At 53.3% G+C, this 14,873-nt stretch overlaps 1 protein-coding gene across 5 annotated transcripts in view; it reads left to right on the top strand.

Annotated features, from left to right (window-relative positions):
- Positions 1-14,873, top strand: part of LOC137355807 (interleukin-12 receptor subunit beta-2-like) — a 143,482-nt gene that overhangs the window by 105,465 nt on the left and 23,144 nt on the right. For 4 of the 5 annotated variants that reach the window (XM_068021342.1, XM_068021341.1, XM_068021344.1 and 1 more), the window contains one exon: positions 13,938-14,039. The exons of the other annotated variant lie outside the window; for it this stretch is intronic. In XM_068021342.1, the coding sequence (XP_067877443.1) occupies positions 13,938-14,039 (102 nt within the window). The remainder of the gene's footprint in view (positions 1-13,937; positions 14,040-14,873) is intronic. 5 annotated transcript variants of the gene reach the window in all.

Raw genomic sequence — 14,873 nt, 5'->3', positions numbered from 1 at the left:
AGGATTGTTTTCTCGACGGCATGTTTTACATGAAAAGAAGAAAAGCAAATCAGAGTCAGAGCTTGCCTCCCTCCATCCACTGAAATTACTGTTGCGCACACCTTTTTAAGTTCTGCAGTGAAGGCACCAATTGATAGCGTCGCCAATGAAGCACTTATTACCCACCTCAGATGCAGGAATCATCACATCCTTGCGTCATCTCCTGCACTGCCTCCTTTGCTGGAATGCTGTCCTTAAGTGTCGAGGATTGTTTTCTCAAGGGCACATTTTACACGAAAGGAAATAATGAAAGAACATCAGTGTCAGAGCTTCCCTCCCTCCAATGAAATTACTGTTGCGCATGCTTTATGCTCTGCAGTATAGGCCAATGAATCACTTAGTACCCACCTCAGCTGTAGGAGTCAGGATGATGTAACTGCCCCTATCTCATGATGGTTCAATGCTGCTCTCGGAAAACATGAATGATGTGAGGGTGCTGGAAAAAGAAGCACATTTCTTTTGGACTATGAACATAAAGCAGGCCATTTAGCCCAGCTGTTCCCTGCTAGTGGTTATGCTACTCGTGCGTCTTCCCATCCATTCCCATTTAATCCTGCCTACTACTATCAGCATCATCTTCCATTTCTTTCACTCTTATCTACCTTTGCCTTAAAGCAACACTGAGGATGGAGAACGGTGTGGCTGCACTCCCACCTCACCAGTTGTGTTCACAGCAAGAGCATTCACATTTGTGCTACCACTGGACACGGCATGCTTGTTTCTTTTAGTGCTCAGTCTCTTCTTGCTGAATGTTCCCCAAGTGCTTGACCCCTTTGGATGCCCTCTCTGCTTGACAGGCAGCAGCTGGCAATTGCGGAGTCTCACAAGGCTCTGCATGGTTGTTTCAACGTCGGATGGGGAAACAGGTGGCTGTGTGTCCATGAGCACTGCCCTGATGGGTGTAGGAGCAGGTGACTGTGTAACTGAACAGCAAGGAGAGGGTACCGCAGGTAGGGGAAGTAGATATTTGAACAGGCAGGCATATGTATGGTCCATCAGATCATTAGGCCAGGGGGTGAAACGCTCAGGATCCAGGGTTTGTGACACCTGACTGATGTCCAGTGCGTGGCCACCTCCATCCGAAGGTGCTTCCGGGCAATTGTTGGGCATAGTAAATGGCTCCATCTCATCAGCCAGTCCTTGCTGCCAGCGGAGAGTCTGTTGCCGCAGCCAGTCCAGTCTCCTCATGAATGCTGCCGTTCCACTCTGCAGAACGGCCTGTTGTAGCTGGTACAATTGATCTGAAAGCAAGCGGTATTTTTCATTGTGGCTGAGGGGCCTTGGCTGTTCCTCTGTAATCACAATGGCAGCAGCCATGCCTGTCGTCGTTGGTGTCTGAGATGCACGCCAGCGACAATTGGGGGCGAGCCTGTCCAAAGGCAGACCCAGATGCCTCTGCACAACAACAGCATGTTTGCAGGGCAACAAAGTCTGAATGGAGAAGATGCAGCTGCAGGTAGCCTGGCCATCATGTATCTGCAGTGTGTACTGTTTGGCGCCAGAAATCACAGTCACTGTGCCTTCATCCTGCTACATGCGGTGGCCCAGACAATGGAAATGTTTTCAGAGCAACTCACAACAGGGACTGGAGAACATGCGGTGGCCCAGACAATGGAAATGTTTTCAGAGCAACTCACAACAGGGGCTGGAGAACATGCGGTGGCCCAGACAATGGAAATGTTTTCAGAGCAACTCACAACAGGGACTGGAGAACATGCGGTGGCCCAGACAATGGAAATGTTTTCAGAGCAACTTACAAAGGCAGAGCAGCTTACCTTGGAACAATCTCCTGTGTCAAATAAAAATGAAGCAAGTCTCCAAAACGAATAAATAATTCAGATAAAATGCGAGAAAATGCCCGACGAAACCTCCCTTCCTTCCACTTTCAAAAAGTCGCGCCGAAGCTTTGACGCATGCGCAGAGGCCAAACTGGCGCGTCGGCGAGGAAGACGAAATAACACGATGACGTCATCTGCGCATGCACACAACGGTCCTGACAGGTCGGACCGCAGCGCATGCGCAGAGATGAGGAGACTGTGTGCGCATGGGCGTACCGTGTCGTCTGCGCAAAGCGGTCCTGGTAAGCCGGACCGCAGCGCATGGGCAGGGGGCATGAGACCGTCTGTGCATGTGCGCACCGCGGCGCATCCTGATGACGTGTCTGATGAAGTAGCGTTGTCATGAATTACTTTGTTAATTTTAACCAGACACTCTGCGGCGGCGTATAAAAGTCGGACCTGGGGGAAAAAATTCGGCCTGAATCTGAAAGCGCGCAGAGTCCCAAAAAGATATGCATGATCCACCCTGTTGAACACCTTCTCCTGATTGAGGGAAAGGCGACTGACAGACCAGTCCTCTGGGAAAGATGGATCAGGTCCCGGACCAGGTGGATGTTGTCCTGGATGGACCGACCTGGGACCATGTAGGACTGGTCGGGGTGGATCATGTGGGCCAGCACGGAGCCCAGGCGGGTAGACATGGCCCGGGGAAAGATCTTATAATCCTTGCTGAGGAGGGAGACCGAATGCCAGTTCTTAAGTAAGCGGAGATCACCCCTCTTAGGCAGCAGGATGATGACCGCCCTGCGCCACAACAGAGGCATCTCCCTCGTCACCAGGCTTTCCCCTGGCACATAATCATCCCCAAGGATGTCCCAGAACACCCTGAGGAACTCCACGGTCAGCCCATCCAGCCCTGGGGATTTGCCCCTTGAGAGCTGGTGCAGGGCGCCAGTCGCTCTGCCAACGTGAGCAGAGCCTCCAATCCTTCGGCGCTCTCCGGGCTGACTGTCGGCAGGTCCTCCCACAAAACTCTGCGCACGCCCTCACTGGACGGATACAGAGAGAACAATGCACTGTAATAGGTACAGACTAGGGGGCCCATTCCCTCCGGATCCATGATGGAGGATCCGTCGTCGACCAGCAGTTCGATGAGCTGCTTATGGATCCCCTGCCATTCTTCCAGTGAGTAGAAGAAGGGTGAGGCGTGGTCCAAATATTCCAGGATCTGGATCCGTGACCTCACGTACATGTCTCGGGACCCTACGAGCTGCAGGTCCCTCAGCGTGCCCTTTTTCTCTTTGTACGCCTGCCACAGGGCCGGGTCCGTGACAGCCTGACTGAGACGGGACTCCAAGTCGTGCACCTCACTCTCTCGGCGCCCGATATTGGCTTCCCGCTTCTTGGTCGACCCCTTCACATACTCCTGACAGAAGACACGGATGTGTGTCTCGCCCACATCCCACTATAGCCTCAGGGAGAGGAAGTCCCCCGCTTTCTTCTCCAGTCGGCCCAGAATCTACGGAACGAGTTCTGGAATCGCTCGGCCTTCAGCAGCCGGTTGTTAAAAGTGCCAGTACTTAGACCCCGCCTGTGTGTGAAGTGGAGTGAACTCCGCCCACACCAGGTGGTGGTCCGAGCACGGCACCGGCCGCATGGAGGTTGCCTAGACGCGGGAGACGCACGCCTGCGGAATGTAGAGGTGGCCGATTCGGGACCCTCCTCCTCCACACCTCCATGTAAAAGCGTTGGAGTCAGGATGGAATTTCCGGCAGACGTCCACCAAGTTGAGAGAACTGATCAGTTCCCTCAATTTCTCCACCGATACTTGGCCGTGCTGGGGACTGGAGCGATCCCTCACCTCGAGGCTACAGTTAAAAAAAACCCTGAGGATGATGCACTCGCCGCTATCAATAGAGCTCAAGAGAGTGGACACTTCAAAGAAGCACGCTTGCAACGTGCTGGGCCTGTGCGCATACACATTCACAAGGTGGAGCGGCACGCTACCCAGGCGAACAGCGAGGTGGAGCAAACGGCCCGGCACAAGCTCCTTGACCCCCAAGATCTCCGGCTGAAAAGTTAGGGCCAACAAGATAACCACCCCATTAGAAATAGGGAGATGACTCATGTAGACCCCACCCTGCTACTCCAGGAGCCAAGTGGCTTCATCTCCCGGAACGGTGTGGGTTTCCTGTAGAAAGCTCACTGCTGCATATCTCCGTTCCCTGAGGGCTGAGAGATTGTGAAATCTGTAGAGAGACCCCCTGCTGCCCTTGATCTTGAGGCTGGCTATGGTTATCTTGTCAAAGGTACTTAGAAGCCTATCACCAACACTTCACTGTGAGGAGGGAGGGGAAGTGCACTGGTCTTCCACTCCCCCAGCAACCCATTGAGGAACACTTTAAACCGGTGCCTCTCAACCAGTTTCACGCCTGCGCCCTTCCCCACTTTCTTGAGGGCAGCACGGACGGACTGGATGATCAGCGCCAAACTTGACCACCGGCCTAGGGCCAGCTGAACTTTATTGCGGCAACCCCTGCATACCGCGAGAAGGTCCCGGAGTTCCGTGGCAGGGATGAGAGGAGACTCGGTGGAAGGTACGAGGGAGTTCACTGCCTCACTGGCGATGGATTCGAGGTTGTCCTCCATGCCCCATACTGAGTCCCCAACCTCCTCCAGGTTTTCACCGCTAGCGTACGACACACCCAGCACACACTGTGGGGCGGACGTCCTGTCCGCGCCAGCTGGTCCCGCCTCCGTCACGATCCCATCCCCAGGATCGATGGCGGAGTCCTCCTCTCTGGGTTCCAGAAAGGAACTGGAGCCTGTGGGTACCAATGGTTCAGGACCCACCGTCCCCAGGCCAATGAGTGCTCCAGGGGAGATGGATGTGCCCAACTCTGGAAATGCAGCCGGGACCGGAGGTGGAGAGAGGAGGTCATCTTCCGCCTTGCCAGCGCCCACAGACGCAGCAGTTGGGGCAAAATTTTAAATTATTACCGGGTCAGGTGTCTCCTGGTTGGTGGTGGATTTTGGCTGGCAGACCCTTTAGGGCCTCGCCCTCCCCTCCACTCAGGGCACCCGACCCAGTGGCAGACTGGGAGGCTTCTCCAGGAGCATCCCCAGGCTCCCCCACCACAAGTAGGGCTCCACTTGCTCCCACAGGAGGGGCTGCATGTAGAGGGGACTCCCCTCCCCTCCATCCTGAGGAATAGGGAGCTCCTGCCCAGACTTTGCAGCCTTGATGTTGGTGGTGGTAGGGGGAACCTGGGGACCTGAACCAGGAGACAGCTCCCCTCCAACAGATGGGCCCTGCATCTCAGGGCTCTGAGTTACCTCAGTGGAGGAGTGCCTTCTCCTCTCTTTCCCGCTAGGGCGCAGAGGCTCAGAGACCTCCATGCCATCAGGGGCCTCTGCCTCAACACCCACCTTTTGCCTGGTCACCCTGGGCCTGAGCCCAGCCCTGGGGAAGGTGGATTCCCCGGGAGCGGGCCTTGGGCTGAGCTCAGGCTCGGGTTGTGCCATGGTGTCCGGGGACGTGCCTCTCGATGTTTATTTTTCCTCCGCGCCTTCCTTCCACTTGGACGGGCACCCCCCTCCCCACCAGAGGTCGTGCAAACCACAGCCTCCGGCACCAACTGAACGGTATCTGGTGGAGGTGTAGGGGGAGTGGGAGGAGGTGCAGCAGCGCCACCCTGGGCTGCCGAGGTAGAGTTGGCAGCCGGGAGGTTGGGGCAGTTCTTACGAACATGCCCCACCTCCTTGCAGACATGGCACTGTGCCCTGTCGAAGGTCCAGAAGACCTGGTAAGCCGTCCCCTGGAACTCTACATTGAAATGGCCATCCGTGACCACCTCCCATGCCAGCTGCATGAATAGCTGGCGGTGGAAGGAGTACACATGCCGAAGGCTGTTCTCCCAAAGACCGAGTGGGACTGAGATGAGCTCTGTCTTTACTTCTCCCAGATGGTGCAGGTGGGGAAGGAGGAGCTCACCAAGAATTAAGGGCGGGACATTTGACAAAATGATTCATTGTGCAGTGGCCTCCAGGGGGTCCACTGGCAGAATGCTCCTGCCCACGGTGAGCCCCTTGCTCAGGGCCAGGGACACCGCCCGCTCGGTGTTCAGGAATAACACAGCCTTCCCGTACATTTTAGAGGCAGCAACAATGGCCGAAGGGCCGACAACCTCAGCCACTGCTTTCACGCATGACTCTATCGTCATGTTCGGGTGGACGTAGCTCTTGACCCCATGTTTAGATGTTATTAATGCAAACGGTGACGGGGCAACAGGTGCAGCTGCAGCAGCCATGGCAGCATATGTACGGGAAGGCCCCGCCACCGGCGAAGGAGGGCTTGCCATCGGGTTTAAGAGCCATGCCCACCCCTAAGAAGCAAAGCAAATTTACACAGGTGAAACAAAAAAAAACTTTAAACAAAGTGGTGTGGGAGTAGAGGAGGATAAGGGAAGGAAGGTAAAGGAAAAGGGCAGGATAGGTGACTGAGTGGAGGAAGGGAGAGAAAGGCTGAAAAGGATGTTTGTTCCATCTGCCAGTTGGAGCACCTTTAGAACAATTAGTCCAAAACTATTTGTTGTCTTCCAGTTGGGGAAGGCGTCTTTGCCTGGGACGGCTAAAGCTGCCTGGTACTCTCCTCTTCTGATTTTCACAAAAAGTCTTCACCCAGGCAACTCCAGCTGTCCCGAGCAGGCAGTTGAGGTGGGGAGGGAGCTCCCTGTGTGCAAACACCAATACAAATACAGGGGTCCCCTACCAGATTTGGCAGCCCCACCCCTGAGTCTTCCGGCCTCTTCTCCCTCCCCCAAACAGTTCAAACTGACAGTCTTTCAGGTGCTCTGACATCTACCTCTCCAAAACAATTGCAGCCTTTCTTGATGGTTTCACTTGTTTGGTTTCACTCCACTCTGCAGTCTCCTCTCTCCAGCTACTGCAGTTTCCTCTCTCCACTCTGCAGTCTCCTCTCTCCAGTTACTGCAGTCACCTCTCTCCAGTTACTGCAGTTTCCTCTCTCCACTCTGCAGTCACCTCTCTCCAGTTACTGCAGTCACCTCTCTCCAGTTACTGCAGTTTCCTCTCTCCATTCTGCAGTCTCCTCTCTCCAGTTACTGCAGTTTCCTCTCTCCACTCTGCAGTCTCCTCTCTCCAGTTACTGCAGTCACCTCTCTCCAGTTACTGCAGTCTCCTCTCTCCACTCTGCAGTCTCCTCTCTCCAGTTACTGCAGTTTCCTCTCTCCACTCTGCAGTCACCTCTCTCCAGTTACTGCAGTCACCTCTCTCCAGTTACTGCCGTCTCCTCTCTCCACTCTGCAGTCACCTCTCTCCAGTTACTGCAGTCTCCTCCCTCCACTCTGCAGTCTCCTCTCTCTACTCTGCAGTCTCCTCTCTCCAGTTACTGCAGTCTCCTCTCTCCACTCTGCAGTCTCCTCTCTCCGCTCTGCAGTCTCCTCTCTCCACTCTGCAGTCTCCTCTCTCCAGCTACTGCAGTTTCCACTCTCCACTCTGCAGTCTCCTCTCTCCAGTTACTGCAGTCACCTCTCTCCAGTTACTGCAGTTTCCTCTCTCCACTCTGCAGTCACCTCTCTCCAGTTACTGCAGTCACCTCTCTCCAGTTACTGCAGTTTCCTCTCTCCATTCTGCAGTCTCCTCTCTCCAGTTACTGCAGTTTCCTCTCTCCACTCTGCAGTCTCCTCTCTCCAGTTACTGCAGTCACCTCTCTCCAGTTACTGCAGTCTCCTCTCTCCACTCTGCAGTCTCCTCTCTCCAGTTACTGCAGTTTCCTCTCTCCACTCTGCAGTCACCTCTCTCCAGTTACTGCAGTCACCTCTCTCCAGTTACTGCCGTCTCCTCTCTCCACTCTGCAGTCACCTCTCTCCAGTTACTGCAGTCTCCTCTCTCCACTCTGCAGTCTCCTCTCTCTACTCTGCAGTCTCCTCTCTCCAGTTACTGCAGTCTCCTCTCTCCACTCTGCAGTCTCCTCTCTCCGCTCTGCAGTCTCCTCTCTCCACTCTGCAGTCTCCTCTCTCCACTCTCAAGTTACTGCAGTCTCCTCTCTCCACTCTGCAGTCTCCTCTCTCCAGTTACTGCAGTCTCCTCTCTCCACTCTGCAATCTCCTCTCTCCGCTCTGCAGTCTCCTCTCTCCACTCTCCAGTTACTGCAGTCTCCTCTCTCCACTCTGCAGTCTCCTCTCTCCAGTTACTGCAGTTTCCTCTCTCCACTCTGCAGTCTCCTCACTCCACTCTGCAGTCTCCTCCCTCCAGTTACTGCAGTCTCCTCTCTCCAGTTAGTGCAGTTTCATCTCTCCACTCTGCAGTCTGCTCTCTCCAGTTACAGCAGTTTCCTCTCTCCACTCTGCAGTCTCCTCTCTCCAGTTACTGCAGTCACCTCTCTCCAGTTACTGCAGTTTCCTCTCTCCACTCTGCAGTCTCCTCTCTCCAGTTACTGCAGTTTCGTCTCTCCACTCTGCAGTCTCCTCTCTCCAGTTACTGCAGTCACCTCTCTCCAGTTACTGCAGTTTCCTCTCTCCACTCTGCAGTCTCCTCTCTCCACTCTGTAAGCTCCTCTCTCCACTCTGCAGTCTCCTCTCTCCAGTTACTGCAGTTTGCACTCTCCACTCTGCAGTCTCCTCTCTCCAGTTACTGCAGTTTCCTCTCTCCACTCTGCAGTCACCTCTCTCCAGTTACTGCAGTCACCTCTCTCCAGTTACTGCAGTCTCCTCTCTCCACTCTGCAGTCACCTCTCTCCAGTTACTGCAGTCACCTCTCCCCAGTTACTGCAGTTTCCTCTCTCCACTCTGCAGTCTCCTCTCTCCAGTTACTGCAGTTTCCTCTCTCCACTCTGCAGTCTCCTCTCTCCAGTTACTGCAGTCACCTCTCTCCAGTTACTGCAGTTTCCTCTCTCCACTCTGCAGTCTCCTCTCTCCAGTTACTGCAGTTTCCTCTCTCCACTCTGCAGTCACATCTCTCCAGTTACTGCAGTCACCTCTCTCCAGTTACTGCAGTCTCCTCTCTCCAGTTACTGCAGTCACCTCTCTCCAGTTACTGCAGTCACCTCTCTCCAGTTACTGCAGTTTCCTTTCTCCACTCTGCAGTCACCTCTCTCCACTCTCCAGTTACTGCAGTCTCCTCTCTCCACTCTGCAGTCTCCTCTCTCCAGTTACTGCAGTTTCCTCTCTCCACTCTGCAGTCTCCTCACTCCACTCTGCAGTCTCCTCCCTCCAGTTACTGCAGTCTCCTTCCTCCACTCTGCAGTCTCCTCTCTCTACTCTGCAGTCTCCTCTCTCCAGTTACTGCAGTCTCCTCTCTCCACTCTGCAGTCTCCTCTCTCCGCTCTGCAGTCTCCACTCTCCACTCTGCAGTCTCCTCTCTCCAGCTACTGCAGTTTCCTCTCTCCACTCTGCAGTCTCCTCTCTCCAGTTACTGCAGTCACCTCTCTCCAGTTACTGCAGTTTCCTCTCTCCACTCTGCAGTCACCTCTCTCCAGTTACTGCAGTCACCTCTCTCCAGTTACTGCAGTTTCCTCTCTCCATTCTGCAGTCTCCTCTCTCCAGTTACTGCAGTTTCCTCTCTCCACTCTGCAGTCTCCTCTCTCCAGTTACTGCAGTCACCTCTCTCCAGTTACTGCAGTCTCCTCTCTCCACTCTGCAGTCTCCTCTCTCCAGTTACTGCAGTTTCCTCTCTCCACTCTGCAGTCACCTCTCTCCAGTTACTGCAGTCACCTCTCTCCAGTTACTGCCGTCTCCTCTCTCCACTCTGCAGTCACCTCTCTCCAGTTACTGCAGTCTCCTCCCTCCACTCTGCAGTCTCCTCTCTCTACTCTGCAGTCTCCTCTCTCCAGTTACTGCAGTCTCCTCTCTCCACTCTGCAGTCTCCTCTCTCCGCTCTGCAGTCTCCTCTCTCCGCTCTGCAGTCTCCTCTCTCCACTCTCAAGTTACTGCAGTCTCCTCTCTCCACTCTGCAGTCTCCTCTCTCCAGTTACTGCAGTCTCCTCTCTCCACTCTGCAATCTCCTCTCTCCGCTCTGCAGTCTCCTCTCTCCACTCTCCAGTTACTGCAGTCTCCTCTCTCCACTCTGCAGTCTCCTCTCTCCAGTTACTGCAGTTTCCTCTCTCCACTCTGCAGTCTCCTCACTCCACTCTGCAGTCTCCTCCCTCCAGTTACTGCAGTCTCCTCTCTCCAGTTAGTGCAGTTTCATCTCTCCACTCTGCAGTCTGCTCTCTCCAGTTACAGCAGTTTCCTCTCTCCACTCTGCAGTCTCCTCTCTCCAGTTACTGCAGTCACCTCTCTCCAGTTACTGCAGTTTCCTCTCTCCACTCTGCAGTCTCCTCTCTCCAGTTACTGCAGTTTCGTCTCTCCACTCTGCAGTCTCCTCTCTCCAGTTACTGCAGTCACCTCTCTCCAGTTACTGCAGTTTCCTCTCTCCACTCTGCAGTCTCCTCTCTCCACTCTGTAAGCTCCTCTCTCCACTCTGCAGTCTCCTCTCTCCAGTTACTGCAGTCTCCTCTCTCCACTCTGCAGTCTCCTCTCTCGCGTGACTGCAGTTTGCACTCTCCACTCTGCAGTCTCCTCTCTCCAGTTACTGCAGTTTCCTCTCTCCACTCTGCAGTCACCTCTCTCCAGTTACTGCAGTCACCTCTCTCCAGTTACTGCAGTCTCCTCTCTCCACTCTGCAGTCACCTCTCTCCAGTTACTGCAGTCACCTCTCCCCAGTTACTGCAGTTTCCTCTCTCCACTCTGCAGTCTCCTCTCTCCAGTTACTGCAGTTTCCTCTCTCCACTCTGCAGTCTCCTCTCTCCAGTTACTGCAGTCACCTCTCTCCAGTTACTGCAGTTTCCTCTCTCCACTCTGCAGTCTCCTCTCTCCAGTTACTGCAGTTTCCTCTCTCCACTCTGCAGTCACATCTCTCCAGTTACTGCAGTCACCTCTCTCCAGTTACTGCAGTCTCCTCTCTCCAGTTACTGCAGTCACCTCTCTCCAGTTACTGCAGTCACCTCTCTCCAGTTACTGCAGTTTCCTCTCTCCACTCTGCAGTCACCTCTCTCCAGTTACTGCAGTCTCCTCTCTCCACTCTGCAGTCACCTCTCTCCAGTTACTGCAGTCTCCTCCCTCCACTCTGCAGTCTCCTCTCTCCACTCTGCAGTCTCCTCTCTCCAATTACTGCAGTCTCCTCTCTCTACTCTGCAGTCTCCACTCTCCAGTTACTGCAGTCTCCTCTCTCCACTCTCCAGTTACTGCAGTCTCCTCTCTCCACTCTGCAGTCTACTCTCTCCAGTTACTGCAGTCTCCTCTCTCCGCTCTGCAGTCTCCTCTCTCCACTCTCCAGTTACTGCAGTCTCCTCTCTCCACTCTGCAGTCTCCTCTTTCCAGTTACTGCAGTTTCCTCTCTCCACTCTGCAGTCAGCTCTCTCCAGTTCCTGCAGTCACCTCTCTCCAGTTACTGCAGTCTCCTCTCTCCACTCTGCAGTCTCCTCTCTCCAGTTACTGCAGTTTCCTCTCTCCACTCTGCAGTCACCTCTCTCCAATTACTGCAGTCACCTCTCTCCAGTTACTTCTGTCTCCTCTCTCCACTCTCCAGTTACTGCAGTCTCCTCTCTCCACTCTGCAGTCTCCTTTCTCCAGTTACTGCAGTCTCCTCTCTCCCCTCTCCAGTTACTGCAGTCTCCTCTCTCCACTCTGCAGTCTCCTCTCTCCAGTTACTGCAGTCTCCTCTCTCCACTCTGCAGTCTCCACTCTCCTGTTACTGCAGTCTCCTCTCTCCACTCTGCAGTCTCCTCTCTCCAGTTACTGCAGTCTCCTCTCTCCACTCTCCAGTTACTGCAGTCTCCTCTCTCCACTCTGCAGTCTCCTCTCTCCACTCTGCAGTCTCCTCTCTCCACTCTGCAGTCTCCACTCTCCAGTTACTGCAGTCTCCTCTCTCCACTCTGCATTCTCCTCTCTCCAGTTACTGCAGTCTCCTCTCCACTCTCCAGTTACTGCAGTCTCCTCTCTCCACTCTGCAGTCTCCTCTCTCCAGTTACAGCAGTCTCCTCTCTCCACTCTGCAGTCTCCACACTCCAGTTACTGCAGTCTCCTCTCTCCACTCTGCAGTCACCTCTCTCCAGTTACTGCAGTCTCCTCTCTCCAGTTAGTGCAGTCTCCTCTCTCCACTCTGCAGTCACCTCTCTCCAGTTACTGCAGTCACCTCTCTCCAGTTACTGCAGTCTCCTCTCGCCACTCTCCAGTTACTGCAGTTTCCTCTCTCCACTCTGCAGTCTCCTCTCTCCACTCTGCAGTCTCCTCTCCCCAGTTACTTCAGTTTCCTCTCTCCACTCTGCAGTCTCCTCTCTCCGCTCTGCAGTCTCCTCTCTCCAGTTACTGCAGTCACCTCTCTCCAGTTACTGCAGTCTCCTCTCTCCACTCTGCAGTCACCTCTCTCCAGTTACTGCAGTCAGCTCTCTCCAGTTACTGCAGTCTCCTCTCTCCACTCTCCAGTTACTGCAGTCTCCTCTCTCCACTCTGCAGTCTCCTCTCTCCAGTTACTGCAGTCTCCTCTCTCCACTCTGCAGTCTCCTCTCTCCAGTTACTGCAGTTTCCTCTCTCCACTCTGCAGTCTCCTCTCTCCAGTTACTGCAGTCTCCTCTGTCCACTCTGCAGTCTCCTCTCTCCAGTTACTGCAGTCTCCTCTCTCCATTTACTGCAATCTCCTCTCTCCACTCTGCAGTCTGCTCTCTCCAGTTACTGCAGTCTCGTCTCTCCACTCTGCAGTCTCCTCTCTCCAGTTACTGCAGTTTCCTCTCTCCACTCTGCAGTCTCCTCTCTCCACTTACTGCAGTCTCCTCTCTCCAGTTACTGCAGTTTCCTCTCTCCACTCTGCAGTCTCCTCTCTCCACTCTGCTGTCACCTCTCTCCAGTTACTGCAGTCACCTCTCTCCAGTTACTGCAGTTTCCTCTCTCCACTCTGCAGTCTCCTCTCTCCACTCTGCAGTCACCTGTCTCCAGTTACTGCAGTCACCTCTCTCCAGTTACTGCAGTCTCCTCTCTCCAGTTACTGCAGTTTCCTCTCTCCACTCTGCAGTCTCCTCTCTCCACTCTGCAGTCACCTCTCTCCAGTTACTCCAGTCACCTCTCTCCAGTTACTGCAGTTTCCTCTCCCCACTCTGTAGTTTCCTCTCTCCATTCTGCCGCTGCTCCCCCTGATTGCGGGCAGAAAGTGCTCCAAATTGCCCAGCCTATCCCGTGCTGTACCTGCCCTGGGAGTGTTTGATGGGGATAGGGTAGTGGGAGCTTTACTCTGTATCTAATCTGTGCTGTACCTGCTCTGGGAGTGTTTGATGGGGACAGTGTAGAGGGAGCTTTACTCTGTATCTAATCTGTGCTGTACCTGCTCTGGGAGTGTTTGATGGGGACAGGGTAGAGGGAGCTTTACTCTGTATCTAATCTGTGCTGTACCTGCTCTGGGAGTGTTTGATGGGGACAGGGTAGAGGGAGCTTTACTCTGTATCTAATCTGTGCTGTACCTGCTCTGGGAGTGTTTGATGGGGACAGGGTAGAGGGAGCTTTACTCTGTATCTAATCTGTGCTGTACCTGCTCTGGGAGTGTTTGATGGGGACAGGGTAGAGGGAGCTTTACTCTGTATCTAATCTGTGCTTTACCTGCTCTGGGAGTGTTTGATGGGGACATGGGAAGAGGGAGCTTTACTCTGTATCTAATCTGTGCTGTACCTGCTCTGGGAGTGTTTGATGGGGACAGGGCAGAGGGAGCTTTACTCTGTAATTAATCTGTGCTGTGCCTGCCCTGGGAGTGTTTGATGGGACAATGTCAAGGGAGCTTTACTCTGTATCTAACCCTGTGCTGTACCTGCTCTGGGAGTGTTTGATGGGGACAGTGTAGAGGGAGCTTTACTCTCTATCTAAGCCATGCTGCACAAAACAAGACTGTGCTCTGAAGTGACACAATGATGATTCCAGTATTGCTGGGTACCTTATCTATTATTGTTGTGTGTGCTGAATTTATAATACAAATTTGTTTGTGTCGACTTAGAGTCACAGAGTCATTGTTCCTGATTTTGTTTGAAAACAGCTGGAGGCAGTTCCAGGTGTCCTGATGACCTTTTTATTTTATTTTCAGCTGTTCTGTATCCCCGGATTCCATACAATGTTTCGGTGTATGCTCAATATCAGGGTGGGCTGGGAGGGCCAGTATCCACTCTGGTCTACACAGAAGAAGGAGGTACAGTTCTTTGCTGCTGTCAGTGAGAGCTATTGACACTACGTCTCTTACCGAGGGAGATCTTTTAATACTCATCTCCCTCAACTATCAGGAAAGACTGAACAGGCTGGGGCTTTTTTCTCTGGAGGTGACCTAACAGAGGTCTTTAAAACTCTGAAGGGATTTGAGAGGGTAGACGTAGAGAAGATATTTCCTCTTATGGGGGAGACCAAAACCACAACCATAAATATAAAATAGTCACTAATAAATCTAGTAAAGAAGTTATTCAAGGACAGGTAAATGGGTGGTAGTGTAACAGTGAATATGCTGCAGTGTCCCGCCAGAAGCTGCACTCACTTGTCCTTCTGATACTTCTCCTCCTCTTCCTCTTCCATTAAAATAAAATGCTGAATGGGGCAATGACCACTGGAAAAGCCATTCACAGCTCCTTTGAGAGAATTAGGGTCCAAACAATGAAGGAGAAAGGAATAGAAGGATATGCTGATCGGGTGACATGAGATAGTGTGGGAGGAGGCTCATGTGGAGCATAAGCCCCGGCACAGACCAGTTGGGCTGCAGGCCTGTTTCTGTACTATCAGGACTAAGTCATTCTCAACCCTGTGTACTCACTAGTTAACATACGAACATATGAATTAGGAGCAGGAGTCGGCCACTCGGCCCTTCGAGCCTGCTCCGCCATTCAATAAGTTCATGGCTGAACTGATTACTCCACATTTCCACCTACCTCCATAACCTTCCACCCGCTTGCTGATCAAGAATCTATCTACCTCTGCTTTAAAAATATTCAAAGACTCAGCTTCCACTGCCTTTTGAGGAAGAGAATTCCAAAGACAC

The sequence above is a fragment of the Heterodontus francisci genome, chromosome 43 (assembly GCF_036365525.1).
Source record: "Heterodontus francisci isolate sHetFra1 chromosome 43, sHetFra1.hap1, whole genome shotgun sequence".
Classification (NCBI taxonomy): domain Eukaryota; kingdom Metazoa; phylum Chordata; class Chondrichthyes; order Heterodontiformes; family Heterodontidae; genus Heterodontus; species Heterodontus francisci.
The sequence above is the reverse complement of the archived record's forward strand: the minus strand, read 5'-3'. Positions and strand labels throughout refer to the sequence as shown.